This window comes from Anas platyrhynchos, chromosome Z (assembly GCF_047663525.1).
Source record: "Anas platyrhynchos isolate ZD024472 breed Pekin duck chromosome Z, IASCAAS_PekinDuck_T2T, whole genome shotgun sequence".
NCBI classification, from domain to species: domain Eukaryota; kingdom Metazoa; phylum Chordata; class Aves; order Anseriformes; family Anatidae; genus Anas; species Anas platyrhynchos.
Window position 1 is genome coordinate 66688328 of NC_092621.1, and position 26266 is coordinate 66714593.

The 26266-nt window shown below is 35.8% G+C and overlaps 1 protein-coding gene and 1 long non-coding RNA gene across 7 annotated transcripts in view; one reads left to right on the plus strand and one right to left on the minus strand.

Annotated features, from left to right (window-relative positions):
* The window catches only part of PRR16 (proline rich 16), a 161356-nt gene that overhangs the window by 47791 nt on the left and 87299 nt on the right, over positions 1-26266 (minus strand). For 5 of the 6 annotated variants that reach the window (XM_027446353.3, XM_072031149.1, XM_072031152.1 and 2 more), the window contains one exon: positions 735-1612. In XM_027446353.3, the coding sequence (XP_027302154.1) occupies positions 869-1612 (744 nt within the window). In that variant the 3' untranslated portion in view covers positions 735-868. Of the gene's footprint in view, positions 1-734; positions 1613-23436; positions 23507-26266 lie in introns of all 6 variants that reach the window. The other variant, XM_072031154.1, reaches the window with a different exon arrangement.
* Positions 19809-20927, plus strand: LOC140000738 (uncharacterized). The gene is made up of 2 exons (XR_011805907.1): positions 19809-20150; positions 20544-20927. It is a non-coding gene; the product is annotated as an uncharacterized lncRNA (long non-coding RNA).

Genomic DNA, 26266 nt, shown 5'->3' on the forward strand with positions numbered 1-26266 from the left:
AACTTTCTTTGCCTTCAAAAATAGATTTGCACCAGACAAAAAGCTTTGTAAAAAATGCAGGAGTGTGATGTGTTGCTTTAATCTACAGTGGACATACATGTAAGTGAGATAAAATATTACTACCACTCTTCATGTGGAAGTAGTGGAAATAGAGGGGAACTGAATGAGACAGTCCCTGCTCCCTTGAAAGCTCCTTCCTCCTTGGTTGCAGCACATTGAACAAGTGAGAAATAAAATGTGAGATAACTTCCAAAGAAATGTCAACATACCTTTCAATTACTTCTTCACTCCCCTACCAAAGATCAAGCTGCATGTAAGTCTGATGATTGCCTACTATTGCACAGCTCCACACACAATGCCTTTGCTCAAGCAATCAGGTAGAGAGAAATGCTTTTGCTAGAATTCAGTCAAAAGTCATTATCCAGCACTCCACTTTGTTTCATCAAAATAACATTTTAAAACATAGTAGCTAGAAACAGAAAGTTTCCCCAAACCCAGAAGTTATTCCACTTATTTATTCCACTAAGTCCAGTGAAAATCTATCACAAATCACCACTCCGTATTTTCGAACTGAACTTTCTTTTCAGTTTTTTAAACCATGCCACAGATATGAAACTGCAATAGAAGTTTACAACCCATGCGCTGAATCCTGTGCATTTTTCAGCACCCTTTGCCATAATGATATTTTACAGTGACTACAAGTAAAATCAACAAGCACTCCTCTAAGTACTTACCATGTGATTTTTATGCCACTTCACTGGACACAGGGAGTAATACATAGGGTCTTTTTATTGCTCAAGTAGAAAGTGCTCATTACCTATTTATGTTTATATATAGGAAAAAACAGAGTTTTTTCAAGTGGCATACATCACACTGTTGTAGTGGTTGATTTTCTCAAGATGGTCTTCTGGGGTTTTGGCGCAGTTTGTGGAGGCACAGTCGCGGGTCTTGGAGGAGGAAAGCTATTACTGGAACTTATCCCCAACCCTCCATTTTCTAAGGGAAATGGAGGCAGTGGAGGCGGTGGAGGTGGCAGAGGAGGACACTGATGCGGCAGCTTTCCCACAAGACGGGCAGGCTCACTGTGCAAGTGCACCTCCCTGTTTTTAATGTTATACCGAACATCACAGTCTGGGCAATAACCGTGGTACTGCACTTTTTCATTAAATCGCACCCGTTCCCTTGCTCCTGGCTGAGGACACCGCTCTTTCTCAGGTCTATGCATTAGAGGCTGCATTGCAACTTTGTCCAAATTACTGTTCGGTATATAGCATGTATCTCCATTTGGGATGCGGTTGGGCCCATTTCTCAGCAGGGTACCATTAGTCTTGACAGGGTTGGCCGAAGGAGGCAGCCTTGAAGGCTCGTCACACTTGACAGGCGTCAGTCGTGGTGGAGGTGGGGGAGGATTTGGCTTCCGCAGCACAGTGAGGATAGCAGAGGGGTGCGCAGGGGGTTTGATGAGCGGAGCACTGCCCCGCACCTTGACCTTCTCCAAGCTGGAAGCTGTTGTGCTGCTGGAGCTGCTGTTAAGTGTGTCTGTTTTGGAGCTGTCCGTCATCTCATCCTCCAGCTGCAGGTCAGATGTCAGTGTGTCGATCTGGTCAACCACCTGCACAATGGCCAGAGAGAATACAGTGAGAAAAGCTTGTCCCTGCAAAGGCACAGAACAGAAGCACCCTCTGCAAACAGTTTTCTTCCTTCCCGGATCTGAAGTACACAATTTTTTAAACCACTTTTATTATTATTATTATTACTTTGCCAACTTAACAATGGGATGGGTAGTTTGCTAGCTCAACAAGTGAATACAGAAGAAATACAACTTGAACCACTCCGGAATGAAATTCCATTTCTTTCCCTCTAGGGTTTACTTGGCAATATCATTGTACATGAACAGTAATCCTTCAGTAATATGTTTTGCCTTGCAGTGCAGGAGGAGACTGAATTATTTAACTTTAGCTTATACATGACAGTTTCTGAATCTAAATCTGCTGCAGAGTATTTTTCAGCTCTGATCTTTCACACAATCTAGATTTGCATACACGTCACTGTATCAGTGGTATTACACACCTACAATCTTAAGTTTGGTACACACTTTGCTGGCTATTTTTTAACATAATTAAAGTAATGAGGAGCAACTACCCTCCTGTTTCAGACTGCCTTATCTGCTGTTATGAATTTTCCTTAAGATTGTTATCCTCTGAAGTAATCATGAAATAGCATTTGCTGCAGAGAAAAGGAAAAACAGCTTTATTTTTGAAGGTATAACCATTCATTCACTCATGTATTTTACTTAATGATCTCATCTACCACCTGTAATTATGTTTTGTTCATTTTTATAAAGCCTCGTCTCTTCTAGTCTTCCAGATTCCTTTTTTAGTCACTTTTATGTAGGACATGCAACTGATAGTGTCTACTAGGTGACCAAAACTTGTAATATAAAAGTCAAAAGGCCTTCCTGAAAACTGCCTTTCACACTATTTGTAGTTGAATGACTAGTTTTAAACTACAGATAACCACAACACAGGAACTAAGTATTTTCTCACAGGATATGCATAAACTAATCACAGGAGCTGAAGGGCTACTAGTTAACTTCATTTCACTAACAAAATGTTCGCACCATTGTTTGGGGGACCCATGGGACATGTGTGATGTTCTGGAAGGAGAGCATGAGGCTGGGTGCCTCCAGTTTTGCCACAATCGTCCTTACCCCTTTCAGTTTTTCATTTTTACTTTTTTTTTTTTTCAAGTACTGCCACATGTTAATCACAAAAAAAAAAAATAAATAAATAAATAAAATAAAATAAAATAAAATAAAATAAAATAAAATAAAATAAAATAAAATAAAATAAAATAAAATATAAATCTGAAGGCAGCAATTCTATCTGGTCAACTCACTCCTGTGCCCACAGGTAAAAGTAAACAAAAACTCAATAGCATGAAAGAGCTCCCTAGATTCCACTCTTCATACTGTAACTACAAGTTGTGTATTTGTAAAACCATAAAAATTCACATGCAATACTTTAGTTTTATAGCGATCAGTGCCCTCTTTCTTCTTATAAAAAGCAAACATGTAGATAACCATGGTTCAGAAAGAAATCTGACAAAATATCTTTGAAAAAAAAAATCTGATTCCTCTCCAAGACCAAAACAACTATTCATTTATTTGTAGTTCAAAGCCAAAGACCTTGTTTCATTTAATTTTCTATTTTAGCATTTTGGTTTCTCTACAAAAATAATAATAATAATAACATAAAATTATACCCATACAAGATTTACTCCTCCCAAATAATTAGGATTTAAATGTTAGATACAGTTGAATTCTATCGGTATCTTCAGATAGCAGGAAAGCCAGCTTACAGGAGAAAGAATTCATATTTTCACTTCACTTTACATATGTAAGCAAGACATAGAAAACTTCTCAAAATGAAAGTAACAAGGACGGTACATTTGAGATATGTGCACTAAGCATGAAATTCAAACATATCTCTGCAAGTTTAGTGTGGATTTGTGTCAGTATTAGGGTCTGTGTATGGCTAAATATACTATTGGATCCTCTCCTGAAATCTAATATATGTTTGTTTCTTTGTTTTAACTATCAGTTAGAGCTATGGAATGGGTTCGTGCAATCACAAGAAACTCCTTGGAAAGTAGCGAAATAAAAAAGAGATGTTAAACAGCGGCAGGGAAGACTGAAATGCAAGACATAACTGTAAGGCTGCTCAACACAGAAACGTTTGAAAGCTTGTACAGCAGATTGGCCTATATTACAGTATCTAATAATGCAAAATCTGATATTTTGTTGACTAACATTTGGTTTGTTTCTATTGCAATTGGATTATTTCAGCAAAAACGCTGTTTACTTTCCTTTATTTTCTACCATGGTACTCCCCTCAAAGTATCTATAACCATTTAAGACCATGGAAATCAACACTGCATATGTGAGGAAAAAGCCAATAGATTGCTGATGTTGTTATTGTACTATTATCTGTACGTATATCTCATGGAGATTAGCTGGACAATACACTAAGTGTACATTAGCTTAATAAAATTAATTCACAATTAATTCACAATTTCCAATATGAAATTTCCAAGAAAGAAGAAAAGTATTTAAATGTTATTTTAGCACAAGGACAAACTTCTAATAATTTTATTTTCTTTATTTATGTAGCACCAGTCACAAATAACAGCCTATTTGCTTAGGCCTCATGTGTGCAACAAAAAGATTGTTTCTGTTCCACACAGTACAATATAAATGTACTCCATGCAACGTGATTCTAGAGAAACAGAAATGAGTATTTATTATTTTGAAATGGAGACATTAAAATTGATATTCCACTCCTGATACGAGGTCATAGCTGTAATTATGCATCACATGTGTCACAAAATGGCAGATCCTGGTGATGAGAAAATTTGTGTCCATTCAAACTGCTCTTTTGGCAATGCAAAAATTTTCTCAGGAGTAACATGAGTCTGGCCCTATGAACCATGCTTGAATTTAAATCACTGTAGAGTTTATCTCCTGCCCTCTGGGCAACTGTGTAGTACACAATGGAAATTTTCTGTCACCTGTCCATTTGTAAAACATAGAAATAGTATAAAATGGCTCTGACATGACAACAAAGTTTATCTGTCCAAATTAATTGCCAACACAGTTCATGATTCTGTTTACCGTTATGTTCTTTTGTTTTGTTTCATTTTCATCCCAGAAAGAAAAATTCAAATGAGATGGAAAAATAACAATTACTGACCAAGACATTAACACTGATGCTGTAAAAAACTGCAAGTCAAAAGAAAAATAGACTCCATTTCACAACACACTTCCTATGGAGTCGTACAGACAATATTTAGAAACAAAAAAGCTGCTCTAGTTCTGCAGAATCTGTTCAGTGATAAAACAGGATTTGATTCACAAGTGCAAGTACAGAGAGTCATCTTCTTATACCCTGAGGAGCTCCTCAGCCATTAACCAGATTTGATGCCCCCTTCTCCCCTGCTCGCTCTGCGGGATCTTGTGTGACACTCCCGAATAAACAAGGATGTCAGCTCAGTCTGACCCACTTTATGGATTTTATATTACACTACTTAGACTCATAGAAATTCTGCACTGCAACCAGCATTGTATGGAGGATATGTTGGGATATGTTGGTACTATGTATGTAATTTTTACTGGGTGGTCAAAAAGATGTAATAACTCCCCAACACAAAGAGAGAGAGAGAAAGAGAGAAAGAGAGAGAGAGAGAGAGAGATGAGAGAGAGAGAGAGAGAGAGAGAGAGAGAGAGAGAGAGAGAGAAAGAAAAGAAAGAAAGAAAGAAAGAAAGAAAGAAAGAAAGAAAGAAAGAAAGAAAGAAAGAAAGAAAGAAAGAAAGAAAGAAAGAAAGAAAGAAAGAAAGAAAGAAAGAAAGAAAGAAAGAAAGAAAGAGAGAAAGAAAGAAAAAGAAAGAAAGGAAGGAAGGAAGGAAGGAGGGAGGGAGGGAGAAAGAAAGGAATAATATACTAATTTTACAAGCAATTTGTAGCGCATCAGTTTTTTGTTTTTTGTTTTTTTTAATAAATTTCTTAAAAATATAGAGAGAGTATAACATATTGCTTTCTCACTGAAGTTAAACTGCAGCCCCTGTTTAATGCAACTGAGAATGTCATCAAATAAAATGTCTCGTGACTCTCAAAAGCTGCACAGGCTGGCGTAACATTTTCATTTTTCAATTTTAATTTACAAATTTTGTCTGGTTGTTAACTCCGCTAAGTGGTAAGGAACTTTTCTGGGTGAATATCCTAACTTGGCTAGATCAACACTCAAAACTTCCAATTTCTTACTGGGTGCCAGGATATTGTTATAAGAATATAACTAGTAAAACATGACATTAGAAGTAACAATTTATTTTATTTTTTAACCCTATCTTTGAAAAGAGTATCTTCAGTTAGCTACAATCACTTTTTGGAGTACTTGTCTTTGTGTAATTCTGCAATACACATCCAAAAATGTATACTTGATCTACTAGATATAGTAGATTTTATAATCTGTTTACATTAAATGTTCCACCAGTTTTTCTTTTCTTCTGTTTTAAAGGCAGTGGAAAACAAGACAGTAAGGTATTGATGTTCAGTGAATATTAAACCACCAGCTGCATGCAATTCACCATAAAAAAAAAAAAAAAAAAAGTTTTGTTTTGTTTTCAAATCTTCAAATCTTGAATAAAGAAGCAAATTACTTTTCAGAAAACAAAGTAATATAGCCTTAAAAACTCATAAGATTTTAAGTTCACAGAACTCAAAATTATTTTTTTTTTCTGAGGCAACCATCCATTTTCACTGCTTTGTATGTTCTTTAATGTTTCATGTGATTTTATGAGTAAGATTTTATTTCTGAAAAGACTTGCAGCTCTACAAGCTAGCACTTCTGAAAAAAGCTACATATGCAAAATGGAAACAGTACTTAGCTCTGATATTACTTCTGAGATATAATAGTTATAATCCATGTATTGCTATTTAGTACTACAATTCAGCAGTGTAAAGCTATGAGATTTGATATGACATTTTGGTGGAAGTTTTGAGAAAATTACAGACAGATATGGATCTTGACCTTAAACCAACAAAAGACACATTAGGTCATGAGCCTAGCACAAGTTTTTGTTTGCTTTCTTTGAACTAAACAGCATACTGGCAAAATGAACAAAATGTAGTCATATTTTTTAATGAAAAGAAGTATAATAAAGAAGTCTTAATTCTGGTATTTTTGTATCAATTCCAAAAACTTGCAAAGTTTGACATGGATAATTTTTCACTGTATGTACAAAAATTAAGTTCAAGACAAACTATTAGAACTCATAATTAATAGAACTGCAATCCAGTCCACCAGAAAGAAGACATTCTTGCCTATATGTAAAGAATTGGAAACATGCTATATCAGTAGCTCCTAGTATCTTCTGACTCCCTCTCTAGTCTTCCAAAAAGAAATCAGTCACTTGCTATAATTACTACAGAATTCTCTAAGACAAGCTGTCATACCTAACCTTCCCATCATCTTAAGTCGTTATATCTTGCAGAGTAGTTAGTCCTTTGTTGACAAAAATCAATGTTCAATGTAACTAAGTACACATGCAAAACTTTTTTTTTTTTTTTTTTCCAAAGTGAGTCTTTACTATGCAATCTCTATGGGCAGCAGTGTTTAGCGGTCTTCAAGAACAGATTCTAAAAGCAGCAAGTTAATCTGGTACTGTTTGCCCTGAACATCTACTCAAAAAAAAACTAAAATAAATAAAAAAAAAAAGGTATTTTAAGTATCAGAGAAAGGAATGTCAACTACATAACAAAATAAATGTTAAAAAATAATGATAATTCATATGACTCACAATGAAAGCCGCAAGTTAATGGGAAATCAGTAATTTTTTCTTTATCATCAAACTGATGTTAAGTTTTTTTATCTGCTCTTCAAATTTCAGTTTTACAGCATAGATACAGTTTCTGTGACTATTTAAGCTCATGCAAGTAATGCAGTAATGCTTACTTTCACTTTGAGAACATAATAATCTACAGCATATCCTATCTCTCAAAATGGCTAGAATAAGACTATGATAAGCAGACTGTACAACTACTTTATTATTTGGTTTCAGTCTATTTTATTCTGAATTCATGGAATTATGAATTATATTTTTAGAAACATAAAGATTGAAGACCTTAATTTTTAATCTATTGGGTGAGAAAATAAAAGAAAAAAATAAATAAAAAGGATGACTCTGGACATGGTAAATGTACATTTGATCCATGATTTCTGTATACACATTTTTTTAAATTTATCATCACAAAACAGAAAATTTAAAAGACAAACTGCTAATCAGCATTCAATATTTACATGTACACATAAGTGCAAAGGCCTCTGTGTAAAAGAGACAAGAGAATTGAAGTGTAACCCCTGAGTACGTGCTTCAGTAATACTCCTTCACAGTGAACCTCTTTTGTTTTATATACAGCATCCACAGAACACTGGAGCTACGAGACTTTGGTGTGTCCTCTGAATAACACATACATTCTAAAATAACAGTTTAGAAGCTGCTGCTTACTGCTGTTTTTCTCTCTAAAAGCAGAAAATAAAACTGAACAATGGCTGAACACTGACAAAAACTAAGGAATGGCTAATCTGTGCATTCTCGTTACTTCCAATGCTTTCTAAATGAAAGTTCTTAAAACAGCTAAAAATGCAGCACCATAAAATATTTGAGATTTTCGTCCCTATGTAACAATCTTTTTCTATAAATATTGATTCATAATGATTACAAATACAGTAACTTGTCTAATACCTAATGCTAATTTAAATGAATGCTAAATATTTCTCTAAGCTCATAACTGTTAATGTAAGCAGCATGAAGAAGATCCTTAAAGTACAAGCATCCCCAAGCTATTAATGCTCACCATGGAGACTGTATATACCCCTGTAGGATTAGAAAAAAGCATACAACTGAACACATAAACAGTGTCCTAGGTATACTATTCAGATACACTAATAACTACTAAGACCAAACCAAACAAAGACAAACTTGTAATATTACAGCACTGGGAAAATAAATAGATAGAAAGATAGATAGATGAATAAATTCAAACCCCTCTAATAAAGAGGAAAAACAAACAAACAAAACCCACTACTACCACCACAATAGGCAGAGAATTAACCACTACTTTTTATTTTCCTTGGCACTCCAACAGAGGCTTCGGAAACACATGCTGAATATCCTTTAGTTAAAAAAAAAAAAAAGAAAAAAAAAGAAAAAAAAAAAAGAAAAAAAAAAAGAAAAAGATCCCCAAGAACAGCCTGTATATCTTTTTGGAGACCATGTGTTAGACTGTTGGATTTTTTTGGTTAAAAAGATTTTATTAGTAAAAAATCACTCCGAGCCTATATGGCCTCCGTATTTTAAGATTTCACCAACATTTATGTGACAATTTAAACCACATTTAAGCACAAATGCAATGTGTGATGAATTTGCATTAATCTGGAAGCAATAATTCTAAGAGTGTTGGACGTTGACTACACAATACCAACAGATCTGAAGAGAACTGACATATTTAGCTTAATAGACACATTTCCCACTTGTCTGCTGGTTTCAAAACACTACCCACAATCCATTAAGTTTCATTCTAATTCAAAGTCTGGACAAATCCAAAGGTCAAAGCAAAGTTTTGAAGAAGTGACAGTATCCTCCACTTTTTACAGTGAAAAACAAAACAACCCCCTGAATCAGAATGCTTTTTCTCTTCAGATATTTCTGAAATACTCTTTCTGAAATACTCTTTAACATAATATGACTACATTAAAAGAAACAACTTTTGCTTAAGCAGAAGGTTGAAGGGCCTGTCTTGATAAAATAATTATATTGATAATGATGGTGATTACTAAGAAGTTGTATAAGTCTTTCAGCTGAGAGTTCCTATGATGTGAGGTGGGTGAGCAGTTTTCTCTCCCCTGCTCCCCCTATGAGCTGTTGGCTACATCTGAAGTAAATGTGCTGCAGATGCTGCTCCAAGAATGAGAGAACAAAAAAGATGTTTTAATATTGATGGTGGAGATTTCTTCAGACTCCAATTGACTTTTTCCATCTGGAGGTACAAGACATAATAAATAGCAGGAGATATCCCATCGTTAGCTTATACCGCTAATAAATAATGGTGTCACTAATAAATAATAGCAACAAATCAGTTGAACCCTGCTACTAGAGAGAGTAGTTGCTATGAACCTTGTAGGTTAGAAATGAATACTTGATTGCCTTTTAATTATTAGTTGCTCCAAGTTAAATGATTTCTGCTCACACGGCATCACATGCTAAGTAAAGATTTTAATTAAAATTAAAGGAATATTTTAACTTAATATTTATGGATAACATTTTTTTCATATCCTTTTAAGTAAACACTACATTGGCACAAAAGAAATACAAAAATTAGGGGTTCTAGCTCATTCTTGTTTCTGTATATGTCATACAAGTCAAAACATTAAAAATGATTATTTTTTCTCTGTTTTCCATGGCTTTGATCTGAACCACATTTTTTATTCAATTTGCTAATTATATAAAGAAAGCCAATAACAATATTGTCAAAAAAAAAATCCCTTACACACATAAATAAATTTGAATCCTTTGGGACATTAGTGCTGTTTTGTATGTATTTTAAACAGAGGGTAAAAAAAATTGTATCTACTTTTTACAATTAAAAATATACTTAAATGATAAAGTGATGACTACAGTGTTCACAATAGCATATAAGTCTTGCTGAGGCTGTTCAAACTATTCAAAATTACACAGTCTAGTGGTACACATTAATATAGATGGCTGCTTACTTTGTAGTTAAAGCTGAATTTCATCAAAATGTTTTTTTCACAGTTTGAAGAAATGCTTTCTGGTTGCCTTACAGTCAAAAAAAAAAAAAAATCAACAAAAAACATAACATTTGGTTTTGTGTGGTCTTATGTGGAGCCAGGTGTTGGACTTGATGATCCTTGTGGGTCCCTTCCCACAAGGATCCATAGAACCATAAAGTTAAGGATCTATGGAACTAAAGGCACATGGAGAGCAAAGGTGAAGGTGCAGAGTTTAGAGCTGAAGTTTGCAGTGAGATACACATTTTATTTGCTGGACTTTGCAAATGTTTATATAAACTCTTTAAGATGTCTTCAAGATTTAGGTACTATTCTGTTTTCAGATATAGTATTTGTACTATTAATCATCCCAATAGAAAGGCAGAAAGAAAGGAAGGCAGGGAGGAAGATTGTTTATGAACTCTGTAACTGAGGTATTTCTAGTACTTTTGAAGAAGGTAATTGTTTCAAAGTGTGCCAAAATGCAATATTATGTATTTTTATTTATTTATTTTTAAGTAACAGCTAATACATTTTTGTCCTTATAAGACCATTAGCTCATGTTTTTAGCACTATTATCTGCTTTTGAAAATCCATTTCTGGTTAAATGTCAGGTTATATGTAGCAAAACAGAAACACTGCTTCTCTGCAATCTGGTAAAATGAACATTGTGACAAAACCAAGGAGTCAAATCCAGACTTACTTGACCTATTTAAATATGCATACACACCAGACAGCTTCATTTTCACAAGGATTTTATGTTGTGTTAGTCAATTCAAGTTCACTGAGCAGTTCTGTCTCTTGGGATGCAAGCACAGGCTAAGACACACCCACATTCAAAACACTCAGAAAACAGAGATGCAATTTAACTGCTTGGAATACTTCACATACAGAAAGACAGTGACTGCTAGGTCTGTAATGTGCTTACACTTCTGGAACTGCGGAGTGACTAAATGAGAATTTAGCTTTTAACCATTCTTAGTTGAGGTATCAAAGACTTATTTGTTCATCTGTTGTATCCAGCTGTGGTGGTTTTACTGTGCTAGGCAGCTAAACACCACAACTGCTCTCTCACTCCCCCTCCTTAGATGAGGAGGGAAAGAAGTAAAGTAAAGAACAACTCATGGGTTGAGATAAGGATAATTTAGTTAAAGGGAAAAAAAAATAATAACATAAATAATAATAATATAATAATAAATTCTAGCTACAAGTGCAGAGCACAACACTGTATGGGCCACTGCAGGGAAAGTTAGCATCCCAGCCAGACCCAGTACACCAGCACCATGGTGCTGTATTTTCACTGCTTGTGGTCCTGCCACTCTACTGTGCACTCAGTTCAGATCCCTCTGCATCTGTGGCACACGTTTCTCTTGGGGGTAGTTAGTTACTTTTGCTGTTTTTAATGCAAGAGAAGTGTGACTTATCAGAAGCATTAATTAAAGGCTGAAGGTGAAATTCAAGAGGTCTGTTTACTTCAGTAAATAAATAGTTACATTATAGGAGGAACCTGCAGTAGTAGACTATATTGATAGAGAAAGTAGAAAACAATTTCCAAGCAGATCTGCAAAACACAGTTAGTGGGGTCAGGGGCTGGGGAGAGCAACCCCTATCCCAGCCATGCAGAGCAGCAAACTGCCATTGAGGTTCAGTGTAACTGCTGCAAATTTACATCAAAGATAAGGTCAGTGATGCGTACCTTGGCATAAGCAGCAGAGACATAGCCTTTGGAGGTTTGTTCTGGTTTTTGGCTTCTCTACTACGCATTGAGTTAGCACACTAATAAGAAAGTTACAGAATAGTTAGAGCTGTGGATAATTGTTTCTGTGGTGACTATGGCAATACGAAGAAAATCTGATCCAAACCTTATGGAGAGGGAAGTAATAAAGCAACTTCTTGTTTGCCAGATCTTTATTTCATATTATTTTCTGGAATTTACAAGACATGAATACCTCCTCTCTCTCACTTAAAACAACTTCTGCTCAGGTTAATTACAAAATACCACAAGTACTAAATAATTTCTTTGATTGCCACCCACATTACTAATCTGCTTTGAAGAGTCCTCATGTCCAGTCCTTATAATTCCCAATCCCTTTCTGATAATTGCAGTTCTTGTCACAGCAAGAATGAAATGTTTTGTACCTATTATGCTGAAGTGGTCCTTACATGTAAAGAGTGGGATTTTTCCAGTGCTGCTGGCAGGGTGCACAGACAAGCAATAGGAAGATAGATCAAGTGCCTGCTTCTCTCACTACACTACAAAGGTCATCCTGGTTTGGTTTGATTTCAAATAAAAATGGCAGCCCCATTATTAACAGAACGTGGCTGATGAGAAGAAAAGAGGTTATGTACAACAGAACTTTAGTATGTGCATTAATATTTTATCATAAAACTCATCAAAACTCATCTGCTATTGCTGTATATCACATAATCAGATAGCACCAAACAAATGACAATATGTTTAATCATTTTCTGGTCTATTACTGAAAAAAGGAAAAAAAAAAAAAGAGAGAGAGAGAGAAAAAAAAACACTATACTGGCAAGCTTTATGGAAGTATATTAAGTATGTGTCTGATTTCATCATTTGTTTCTGTGTAGCATAGCTGTGACATGCCACTACTATCATCTAGACAGAACATACGAGAAAAAAAGAACTTGAATTTACAAAGATTATGCTTATTTCTACTTTACTTAATATCAAATACTTAATACAAAAACACTGTAAAAAATCACAAATATTGTTAGGTGTTGTGTTAAATTAAGAAAGATGCTTCGCCGTTATGCAACACCATTTATCTTCTTGCTCTTTATCTTTTCCTTATTTAGATTGTACACTCTGACAGAGGAGTTATGACTCTGTTGTATACAGACACCTCTCCCCCCTTACCCCCTCACCCCCCCCCCGCCAAATATGCACTACTTATTACCATTACTGTTCAACAAATTATGTTACAGCAAAACAACATTGGCTAATCCCATTTGCTGATATTGTTGGGCAATAGGTTCCTTCCGCAGCTAGAAAAATGAAACTCTAAATAGTCAAGTTTCAAGTGCAGATGTTAAAATATCAAATATCCCTTTCATTATAATTTCCTTACAATGTATGCTCTACAAATCTATTGGAAAGAAAACAAACAAACAAACAAAACCAACTCAAAATTCACCTAATCTAATTATATCTTGTTGAAAATGTGTTTTAGATAATAGCTATTGCAAGCAGTTCTAGAAATTGGATTTTTTTCATGAGTAATACACATTTATATGATATACTAGGGTGCATAACACTAAATGTCCCCAGTGGAAAAGCTGAACATGCCATGCTGTCCCTGACTGCAAAGCCCTTGCCATGCCCTCACAGACACTGATCATCATACCCAAGCACTACTTATATCTTGTATCTTGCTGACATTCAAATACCGCTCATACCTGTCTAATCCCTCAAGAAGTGATTTAAGTCACTTGTCCCAGATACCAAATTTAAAGAAGAAAGCAATACCACTTTCTTTACATAAACAAATAAATCCAAAGTATATATACATATCCAATGCATGAGTTAAGTTCATGCAGGAGTGTAGCCCACAGAACCTGTTACACAAAAGACGGATATAGTGGGTGCAGGATGAGGAGAATCACAGAATCACAGAACTGTAGGGGTTGGAAGGGACCTTGAAAGGTCATTGGGTCCAACCCCCCGCCAAAGCAAGTTCCTTAGAGCAGGCTGCCCAGGTAGGCGTCCAGACAGGCCTTGAATATCTCCAGAGAAGGAGACTCTACAACCTCCCTAGGCAGCCTGTTCCAATGCTCCGTCACCCTCACCATGAAGAAGTTCTTTCGCATGTCAGTGCGGAACTTCCTGTGCTCTAACTTGCAGCCATTGCCCCTTGTCCTATCCCCACAAACCACTGAGAAGAGGCTGGCTACATCCTTCTGTCCCCCACCGCTTAGATATTAATATACATTGAGGAGATCCCCTCTCAGTCTTCTCTTCTCCAGGTTGAACAGACCCAGGTCTCTCAGCCTTTCTTCATAGGGAAGAGGCTCCAGGCCCCATATCATCTTTGTGGCCCTCCACTGGACTCTTTCCAGGAGATCCCTGTCTTTCTTGTACCAGGGAGCCCAGAACTGGACACAGTACTCCAGGTGAGGCCTGACCAGGGCAGAGTAGAGGGGGAGAATCACATCCCTTGACCTGCTGGCCACACTCCTTTTAATGCATGCCAGGATCCCATTAGCCCTCTTGGCCACAAGTACACAGTGTTGTCTCATGGTCAACCTGTCGTCCACCAGGACCCCCAGGTCCTTCTCCTCAGAGCTCCTCTCCAGGAGGTCATCCCCCAGCCTGTACTGATACTTTGGGTTGTTCCTTCCCAGGTGCAGGACTCTACACTTGCTCTTTTTAAACTTCCTTTGGTTTCTTCCTGCCCATCTCTCAGACCGTCTGTAGAGAAGCTACACAAAGCAACAGTAAAACGGCCTTAGCAGCTGAGCAGTGTTATTCTACAGTACTGAAAGATAAAACTTACTGATCAGGTTCAGAAGAATTTCAAGTTTCAGCTTTCATAGAATTATCCATCTCAAAATCACCATGTTTTGAGGGGAAAAAAAACGTCAGTAAGATACCAGCCTGAAGAAGTCCCTACCAACACACTCATAGTGTTTTCTATTGCTCTCCCAGGCTACATTTGTTCTGTTACTGTCTGGCTTGGTGCCCCAGGTTTCCATGCAAGCAAGTTAATAAAGCAAGTTCTACAGCAAGTTAATAGAAGGATATACAGTGTGTGTCAAATCACTATGACTCTCTGAAGCCATTATCTATCCATCTTTATCCATTTCAATGTACATTTGCAAGGTTACTTAAATCATGCACTATGAATTATCTGGTCCTGTCTGTCCTTGTTTGATTTGCCTGTTTGTTCCTAGGTCTCAGAAACCCTAAATCCTCTCTGGTACCCACAGGTGCTTATATACTAGGAGTGAGAAAAACATTAATATCTCTTGACATAAAATTGTTCACAAATTCTCCATCAAGTACACTTTGCCTACAGTTTTTCTTTCCAAACCAACACAATTTCACTCAGATTAGTACACACAGCTCTTTCTAGAACTGAGGTCATTCAGTTTCTGGCACTGAATTTCAATATGCACTGAGACCAATGCACTCACTGACTACACAACACACTGAAAAATGTAGCTTTAATTATCTGTTCTAAGTTATTACAGAAAATACTACTTTCTACCACAGCTGACTACAATAATTTGTGGTAAGCATGAATGTATGAAAATAATCGACTAGTATGGTATCTCAGTGACTAGCAAAAACAATAAGCTGCACAAACATGCTTTCATTTAAATGTGGATACTAAAGAAATAAATTTATAAAAATATACACATGTTGCGTCCATGTACATGCACACTCACAGCAGAAAGGTAATGAAGCAAATGCAGCATAAAAATTGTTCAGCTTATTCATAAGCCTACATTCTGTGGGCTGCCTTATGCAATTCAAAATTTTTAGCATATCTCACATGCAAAAGATAAACCTCAAAATAATTTAAGAAAAATGCTGGAATGCTACTTACAAATCAAGTAAAACACTTCCTGTTGTATTTTTATGTATTAAAAATCAGTTGATATCTGGGCAGCAAGAAGAATTACCTTTTTCCCAGTGGTTTATAGTAAAGGATAGATAATTAAAAAGAATAATAATTGAAATATTAAAAAATAAATAAAAATATATTTGAAAATATGTGTAGTTATAAATAAAAGCAATAATACAGTTCTTCCATTGTCTCTAACAGTAATAGAGACCTTTAATCCTTATGTAAACCCTGCCCTTTGAGAAAAGGGAATGCATGAAAATATAAGATAATAGATCCAAATTGTGGAAATGAAGAAAAAAAAGAATCTGCATTTTAGGCAGGATGCCATTGTTAAATTCATAATCTCATAACTTAAATTAATAAATTTCATACCTGGGAGAGTTTACTGATTGTTATATGTAAGACTTTGATTTAAAAATAAACTCATCTTATCTGGACATCCGACTGCATCTAACTTCCAGATTAATGTGTTCACTTACAGAAAGAAACAAGTAGTAATATTTTTACAAGTCCATCTGATGCACCTGATGGCTGGAACAAAGTATGCCAACTTTCAAATACACAGGATCTTTATTAGGCAAGGAAAAAAAAAAAAAGTATTTTTGCTTTTACTTCTTTCCAGTTTTCTGCTAGGTTCAACACCTTTATACATGGAGTCCCTTCCCTCAGTAACATGAAAACTTTGAAAAAGACAGAGAAAAAAAAAAAAAAAAAAAACACAGATTGGGTATTCCAAGTACTTTAATAATCCCAGACATTACATTCCACAATTTCATTTTGTGAATTCTACCAAAAGAAGGGGTAAAAAATTAATACTTACAAAATCAGAAATCAGAGGAGAAATTAATTATTTTTGTTATGAGAAAAGAAGACATAGCAGTCTTCTATCCATGAGCAATGAAATACTCTGATCAAAAAAGCAACATTCAATGAAATTCAAATTAAATTCTATCTTGTGTTGATTCAGTGTCTTGTCAGAGCTCCTGAAATCTATTATTTGAAGATATTGCAAGTCTCCTTTACACTGTCCACTTTCATCACACTACTTCTAAAACCCTACATTGTTTTGATTAAATGTGTGAACAAAATTAAACATGCTTTTCATGATCTGTATGTCTGACATTTCCCACACCTATTTGCTCTTCAGATCTTTCACTGTTATCTTTTGCCAAACAGTCTCTCTGTAGCAATGGGTCTAGTACAAAATATTTAACATTTGAGCCACGCAAAAGTAGGACTGTATTAGTTCAAAGCATGTCTGACATTTACATCGGTCAACTTTTAAAGCAGCTATAGCTAAACTGAATAAAAATTACCTCATGAATATACAATAATCCCAGAAAAATAATTATTTCTCCACTGAGCTCCTGTTCTATTAGCTGACACAAACTACTATGTTCATAAAGTCTATACACGGAGATTTGTAATTAGCTACAGTTGCCAAGACATCAGTATTCCAGATTGTACCACTGTGAGGTACCAAAGTAACTGCACTGATTATATTAAACTAGACATTAAAGTTTTCATATTCAATAGCACTATGCATGTGCAGTGTTCACATAGCAAGTAAAAGTGCAAGAGCAATTCACATTTCCCAAAGCTTAGTAACCATTAGTACCAAACTGTAAGAAATGTGCTGACTCCCAATTTCATGTTTCATGCTCAATGTTTCAAAGCTACACAAGTCATGACCTTCAAAGCAATGAGTGTATTACTGAATGGCAGACTCCTCTTGCTTTCTAACATACAGTAAGATGAATATGCAAGAATGCATCTTTGTACAAAAGACTGTAATGTACCTGCTTCTTTTGGATGTCTGATACTTAAAAACACAGAAGGACTGAAGGGAGAAAATACTCATAGATCTGAAAGTAATGATACTATACATATCAGCAAGTTAACAATATATCCGTATAATCTCTTCCTCACTTTTGCAAGCACGTTACCAACAAGATGATAGAGGGAAGATTTTGAACAGCCAATCTTCTACAAGACATGCTAATCTTTAAACAAAACTTGAGCAAAATCTCTCCTGAGGATTTTAGGAATCCATTATTGCTAGAAACAGGAAAAAAAATGTTCACTGCCTGAATGCAAAGTGACTGTGAAATGTACTGTGCAGTCTTCACAGACCAAAACCTCTCTACCATACTCACTGCACCTGTACCAGAACATTAGTCAGGTAACACCACAGAGGCAACATCAATCACCAAGTTTCAGACTAGCTGCATGAACCAATTGCATGATACAGAGTTTTGCTGGCCTAATCACATTATTTAGGCTCCTTCCTGACCTCTTCTGCCGTCAAAGCCAGGGAGCAAGCAGCACCATGCCAGTGAAGGCTAACTCTTGCTGGCTTGTCATCTCCACTTTGCTCTATAGCCAGCTCCTCCACTGGGCTATGCTGCCACTGTGATAGAAAAGCCCCTGCTGCCACCAAAACAACAGCCTTAATGAAGGCAGGAGACTTTATTACAGCTTTGAATTTGAAATTCAACAAGTGAACTGACATGTGAACTGACATGTAAGGTGAAATTTCCAGTCTCAGGGTTCATGCTGCATCAGCAAGAGCAACACAATGTCTGCAAACATTCGCCCATAACCCAGGAAACCCCAACTCTGGCTACCATCCTTTGCTTTCCATTAGTTCTGCTGAGATATCTAGGAGGTGGAACTGATAATCCTTTCTTAACTGGCACCTCACTACACTTTTCCTTGCATTGTCAGTCTATCAAGCCTAGAGACAAAACAGAATGTTTTACAAACCCACAGCTCAAGCCCAGGCTTTGTTCTGAGGGAGGATTCTCTAAATGTGTTTACTGAGTTTTGAATCTTAACTTGTAGAAAAGAATTCAGATGCCTCAAATGAGAAAACTGTCTTTTTAAGGGTAAGAAAATTTCTAAAAATATGGTTTATACTAACAAAGACTAACAAGCAGGACATCTAATTAGTTTTTGTTTTGTTTTGTTTTGTTTTGAAAGCCCTAAAAATTACATTGTTTCAAGATATATGTATATATCTTGGTTTGATAAACGATCATCAAAGAATTGTATAAATTACAGGCACTTTTTGACCTGTTTATCATATAAAGTAACTTTCTCCATGAGAAGAGATGTATTTCCGTTATCTTGGTTTAATGGGTTCAGATTCAATATTGCTTTTGATTTCTCTTCATCAGATATATTTGCACTAAATACTCTTTATGATAAGGTATAATTTTGTTTTGACTGACTACATGAACATCACAAAAAGAAAAACAAAATGTCTTTTCACGCTTGTAATTGTTTGCAATTCTTCCTGCTGCTGCATAACTTTATTTTCAAATTTATATCAACTTACCAAGAGTGATGCTATGTCACAGAAAGCAAGAGAGTAAATACATTTTAGGGATATTTTATGTAGACAGACAGCTCTAGAAAGCTGGAGCTTGGTATGGACTATTTTTTTTCACTCCCAAGGACTGAGACCCTGCTTGTAAAGAAGTTCACACATTAGTAAAAATATTTATTTTGTCAATGTAAGTGTTTGCCCTGGTATTTTCTTTAGAGAATGAGAGAAAAATGATCACTGGAACATTATATTTCTGCTCCTAGAAATGATGGTCTGTTGGAAAAGATTATTATCTGGGTTTTTGTCTTTGCTAAGCTTCTTACTGTTCAGAGAAGATTTACATGAACAAGCCTAAAGAGTACTCAGAACAGTGATTACTATTTCCTTTGATAAGGAGAGAGATCCAAACACTAGTTAATTTTTCAATACATCTCAATGGTCAAATGGCATTTCTGACATGAATGAAAATGAAAACGATTATCACACTGTACTGGGTCTGGCTGGGATGTTAACTTTCCCTGCAGTAGCCCATACAGTGCTGTGCTCTGCCCTTGTAGCTGGAACAGCAGTGTTATCACACCAGTGTTGTGTCTGCTTCTGAGCAGTGCTGGCACAGCATCAGGCCTCTCTCTAACCCTCCTAGGGGGTGGGCAAAAAAGTGAGAAAAGAAACATCACCAGGGCAGCTGACCTAAACCAACCAAAGGGATATTCCATACCATGTGATGTCACACTCAGCAATAAAAGGTGGAAACAGGAAGAGGGGAGGGGTGGGCTCTCATTGTGAAAACGTCAGTCCTCCTCTGAACACCAGCTACATGCGCTGAGGCCCTGCTTCAAAGACGTGGTCAAGCATCACTCATTTGTGGGAAGTAGAAAGTAATTTCTTTTCTCTGCACTTCCACATTTTGCCTTTTTTTTTTTTTAATTTCATTTTTTTTCTTTCTCCCTCCCTTTTCCCCTTTCCCTTTTTCTCCCTTTAGTTAAATTGTTTAGTTAATAATAATCTTTCCTTAAAAATTATTTTTTTTCCCTTTTAATTATCCGTATCTTAACTTGTGAGTTGTTCTTTACTTCTTCTCCTCCTCATCTAAGGAGGGGGAGTGGGAGAGCAGTTGTGGTGTTTAGCTGCCTAGCACAGTAAAACCACACACATTTAAAGAAAATATTATAAACATGAAAATATTATAAACATTTTAATAAGGCTTTACGCTGAATTCAGAAATCAAACAGTTGACATTTATAAACAAAAAATCTGGACCTCTCTTTCAGTGCACTTGGCCCAACAGACAATTTAACCACCCAAGGATGACTGACTTTCCACTGATTCACAGCATATACTATATTCCTGACTTCAACATCCTGGAGCAACACTGTAAAGCCTCAGGGACAAGCAGCTCAGGACTGTCTGTATACCACATTCTCCTGACCTGACTCCTGCATCACATAAGGCAACTGCAAATCCAGGAAATTCACAGGAGTATTAGAGTGCTGGCATAAGGCTCAAAACCTGCTTCACCAAATAGACCCCCTGGCTGAGATACTAGTAATGGGCTGGGGCATGTCCAAGGATATGTTTTGTGTTCCTCTGTCAATTCCCAGGAAATTGAACTGCTTTCAGATCAAAAGTTTGAGTAAACCATTTAGAGCATTTCATCCTTACTGAATGCACTACCTCATTTTAAAAACATTAACTTATACCTCATTTCTCCAGTGTATGACAGCTGCACTTTTTCTTAAAACAGATTATTTTTTTCCATTTATATGTACATTGTACACACACTTTGTTATGAGCACTCTCATACAGACAAACATATACATAAACACATCATGTATCTGTTAATTTTGTGCAAAAAGTTGCAAAATAGAAGTTCACAGAAGAACAATGCATATAACTACACCAATTAGCAATGAATGAAACATGAGAAAAAATGTATGTGTTTGTAATGTTGCAGAACACAGGGTCTCCCAGAAATTATTTCACTGTAGTAATGAAAAATAAAATAAAATAATCCGTTTTGAAGATATCTCATTTTTCTGAGTGAGCCCAGCATAGCACATACATAATCTGCTCGATGAGGCAGCAGATTAAATCATTTGATATCACCTATAGAGAAATAGCTGCTAAATTGTTTTTTTAGAAATGAATAGCTTCAAAAAGAAATCTTCAAATTAGTAAAACTCCAAATATATCTATGTATATGTATATGTATATGTATATGTATATGTATATGTATATGTATATGTATATGTATATGTATATGTATATGTATATGTATATGTATATGTATTGCCTTACATAAAGCAACCCCACTCTAATTCCCAGATCTGCTCTGTGAGGACCAGGCCACTGAATAAATTCAAGGAAATCATCAGGGAATTTAGAGGGAACAAGCTGATGTGGGGGGATACTGGCAGGGCTGGTGTAGCAGCTGAAGGGTAGAGGAAACCCATGCTTTCATACATGCTACCTGCACCACCAGCAGTTCTCTGGGCACAAACCCAGATAGACTATAAACCTACCTAATTGCCAGAAAACATGAAATCCAATTATGCCTTTTAAATGTTAACAGAAGAGGATGGAGTATGGTGGGATGAATCATTTACTGTGAGGAGGAATTTGTACAGCTCCAGCACAGGAAACAGGGAAAGAGGAAAGGAACAGCCCTGCTCTGTACAAGAGTTAACAAAACTAGAACATTTTCTGGATTTGTCTTTGTGCATCTAATTGTACAGAAAACACTGAAAGTATATGTAATGAGGTCAACCAAGGGGAACGCTTGTAAAAAGACCTGCAGATTGGAGCATTTAAAAAATAAGCTTGATAAAGCACTAACAAAATCTTATGCAGTAAAATGTTATGCAGGAACACCACAAATGACTTAATAAGCTTGATTTTCACAGGCTGAGGTCAGAGTTCAGTGTTGATTATTGCATGACTATTTTTATGATAACAGCATAAATTATTGCAATTCCATGTTTAGATCAGTACACTGAATTCACAAACAGGCACTTATTCATTCATAAATGCTTGTGATTATAAATGACCTATTTACTCATGAAAGTTCATGAAAAGAAAATTCAATGTATTCAACTTTGGAAATACTAAGAATATTAGAATAGAATTTCCCTTAAACACTCAAATTACAAATGCAGAATAAAATGTATTACTCAGAAGCTATGCTTGATTACTGCCCACCATGGAAAAAAACAACTCAGCCTAATCTTTTATTAATTCTTGGTGTTATCGTCTGTTTCAAACTAGAATGGTAGACTGGAATGGGAAGGGGAGGGGAGGGGAGGGGGGGGAAGGGGAGGGGAGGGGAGGGGAGGGGAGGGGAGGGGAGGGGAGGGGAGACTAAGATTCTTCAGCTGGGAAAAGCTGAAGGAAGAGATAATCAAATCAAACTCCTATTCAGCAACACCTTGGTATGAGTGACTAATCTGTTTCCTATTCAGCATCACTAAAGATTAGTCACATATGTAATGCAAAATGTGAGGAGCAATAAATGAAAGTATCAAGAAGCAATTTCAAGACATGGAATATCTGGTATTTTTGTCTTGGCTAAAAGCAGACATTCTTGAAGATTTCCTGCACTCTTCCTCAGGAAATTCATTCTTCAGAAAAATCAAAGTAGAACTTGAAAGTTTTCAGCATAAACATTTCCAATGTGTTCTTCCTGACTAAATACTTTTCAGGAAAAGAAGGAAGGAAGGAAGGAAGGAAGGAAGGAAGGAAGGAAGGAAGGAAGGAAGGAAGGAAGGAAGGAAGGAAGGAAGGGGCAATACTATAGTTTAAGAAACTGCCAGGTTACCCTGTTCATTTCTGACCTCTTATCTTCTTATACCGCCCCCCCAAAAGGAAGAAACTCAAGTTCTAATTGTTGAATAAAACTGGGTCTTTGGGTAATTAATGACATAAAATTAAGGAAATATAACTTAATGCTTGACCTGAGAATTCAAGAATCACACAGTCCTCCTATGTGAAAAAATGTGAAAACATGCAACAGGAGGAAATAATAACCAAAATGTGAGAACTGATATGCAGGTAGCTGGGACAAATTTCACACAAGAGTATCGTCTCCAGATGACACTCCTTTGAACACTTCAACAGAAAGAAAAACAAGCTGCATTGTCAAGAAATAAGACAATTTGTGACACTTACTGACTCAATTGTCCAGCTGCCCCCATCAGCAACTCTCCTCAAGCACATACACCCTTGAGACAGGTGTCCACTGTAAAGTGAAAAACTTGTCTGGGTATAAATTAAGATGCTAGCATTGAAGAATCAAATATACATGCATGCAATTAAAGATTATTAAAGATTACTGCTTTTGTTCAGATATAATGTGATAAAAGTAGCTCATCAAGATGAAATATGTGCCATTTCAGTTCACCTACAGCATCAGCATATTCAGAAAAATAAATAAATAAATAAATAAATAGTCCAAAAATACCATTTGGATACAATAACAGCACTTCTTATAGTACACTTGCTTTATTTATTGTACCCTTCATACATGTAAATTAAGTCACATCTTAGGGGAATACAATTATTCAACGAAGAAGTGAACATAGGCTTATATTTTTCACAAACTTGCAATTGGCTGCCTTCAGAATAAGTGACTTCCTAGCACAAAACAAACTACTTTCCCTGCCATTTTTTTTTCTTTAATAGAAAGGAGAATATGGAAAAAAATAAAATAGGGATTTTTTTATTTTATTTTATTTTATTTAAAGAAACCTGCAAGCTTTTTAATACTGAATGCTAAACTTTAGAAGAAAAACTATACATGCTCGTCTCAGAAATATGTGCTAAGTTACTTAAATCACTATGCCCTTTCTTTCAGGTTTCTAATTTTTCCTCTATCTCAGGGAAGGCTTTTAATGTAAAATTGGGCCTCCGAATAACTGAACACTGGAAATCTAAATCCAAGGCACTGTGCTCATCTCACTCATACAGCCCCTATTTAATTAAGATATTTTAAAATAAAATATCCTTGAATGATGACAAACGAGTATGATTTAAGACACTTTAACACTTCATAGCATACTTTTTGCCTGAAATTCCCAAACACTTCAGGTAACAGCAATCCAGAGATTATTCTATGCAATGCTGTCCACTGTCCCAAGGCAGTGCATACACAGCTCCTTCCACCACTGAAAATTCACATTTTGCCTCATAATCAGGAAAAGCCACCCCAATGTTAGTCTGAAATAAGGAAGTACCACCTATTTACCAAGAAAGAGGTTCCTACTTGTTTCTTCCAAAAAAATACAAAATTACTTCTTCTTCTTCCATAAAGAAACTAAAACAACACCTGTATGTCGTTACTTTTGCTAGGATGTGCAACAGCAGCATGCCATTTTCCCTTGCAGATTCAAGTCCAAAAAACAATTCACTGGTACTCTTTCTTAGTAATAACTGTATTTTTTATGAAGCTCGTGCATGTAAAGCAATAATGCAGACGCCTTGGAAATTTTACCTTATGTTTGGAATAAATGTCAGGGTATAACACTTGAAACAAGGGAAAAAAAAAAAAGCCTAAGAAATATCAAAAGATAGTATTATACTAGGGATGATTTTAAAAAGAAACCACAGGAAAGCATCATATACAAAATCTTTTTTTTTTTTTTTTTGAATGTTCACTGTTATTTTGTATTTCTTATACCTAAAAATATACATGGAAATACAGTGTGTATAGTCCCAAGGAAGTATTTTAGGACTAAAATTCACATTAAAAAAAAAAGGCCATTAAAAAAAAAAAAAAAGCCATATAAATCAAGCTCCACACACGTATACCTTGTTGCAGATATATTGCACAAAATATTTTCTCCAAATCCACATGGTTTGCCATTTAAGCAATAGCAACTGCAACACAGGGCCAGTTTCAGCTATGTGAGGGAGGGGTGAGAGATCAGCAGTGCCTTTCTCTGTTGTCTCTGGATGTACTGAATTTAAAACCACACCTGCCACATTAGATCTTACAGAATAATTTTAGAAAGGAACAAAATTTTATCATAACTCTTTCATTTTTAGTCTTGTGACAGAAAGGATGTCAGTGCTCTAATTACCTATTTCCTCATGCAGATAAATGAAAAAGTAAAAATAGCAAAGCTGAATAGTAATGATGAAGTGTCTAGGGAAAAGGAAGGGAGTGTTCACTCCAGTTTATTTTAAAATGCTACATATCTACAGATTGAAGATGCAGGGACTGGGGAACAATTTACACAGCTCACTGTTGCCTGGGATCCTATGGTGATACTTTTGAAACATGACCAGAAAAATGTTGTTTTATAAAACTTGATGAAACATGAGTTCATGACATGAAGAGATAAAGACACTGGGAGCTTGGAATATGTTTAATTTTCTCTCCCAGGTGTCTTCCACACATTTTTTGAAGCACAATAATTTCCTTGCCCTCATCTTACAGTTGGTGAATTTCATGCTACTCTCGATCGAACATCAGCACTTCTATAAACACAATTTCTGTGTTTCTTTCATTTCTTTGTTGCACAGCAGAGGGTAAGAAATGTGTTCCTCCTTAAACATTTGCTATGTACCTTTGGTAAAAGGGAAAAAAAGAGAACTAGTGATCTCAACTGTTATTTGCTCTAAGCCTCTTAAGTGTTCCCATCTGCTAAGTATAACAATTATTTTTACAATTATGTGTTATTCGTTTTCATGTTGTCCTGTTTTCAGTTAGTAGAGCAAAGCAACTTTCAAGATAAAACTATTCATCTTTATTTTAAATGTCACAATTGATACAATCCTCTGGGCAACTTTTCCATGAAATTAAAAACAGGATACCTTAACCTAATGTACACATAATTCAGATTACAAACCAATCAAATAAAAAAGCATTGAAATTTTAGTATGGAAGTCTCTCTACTCTTGTGGAAGTAGAAACTTTAAAATACTGCTTTTTGATGTTTAACATGTAGTTTCTGTCACTTTTAGGTAACATAAGTATCACTGCTACTTCAACTATTCA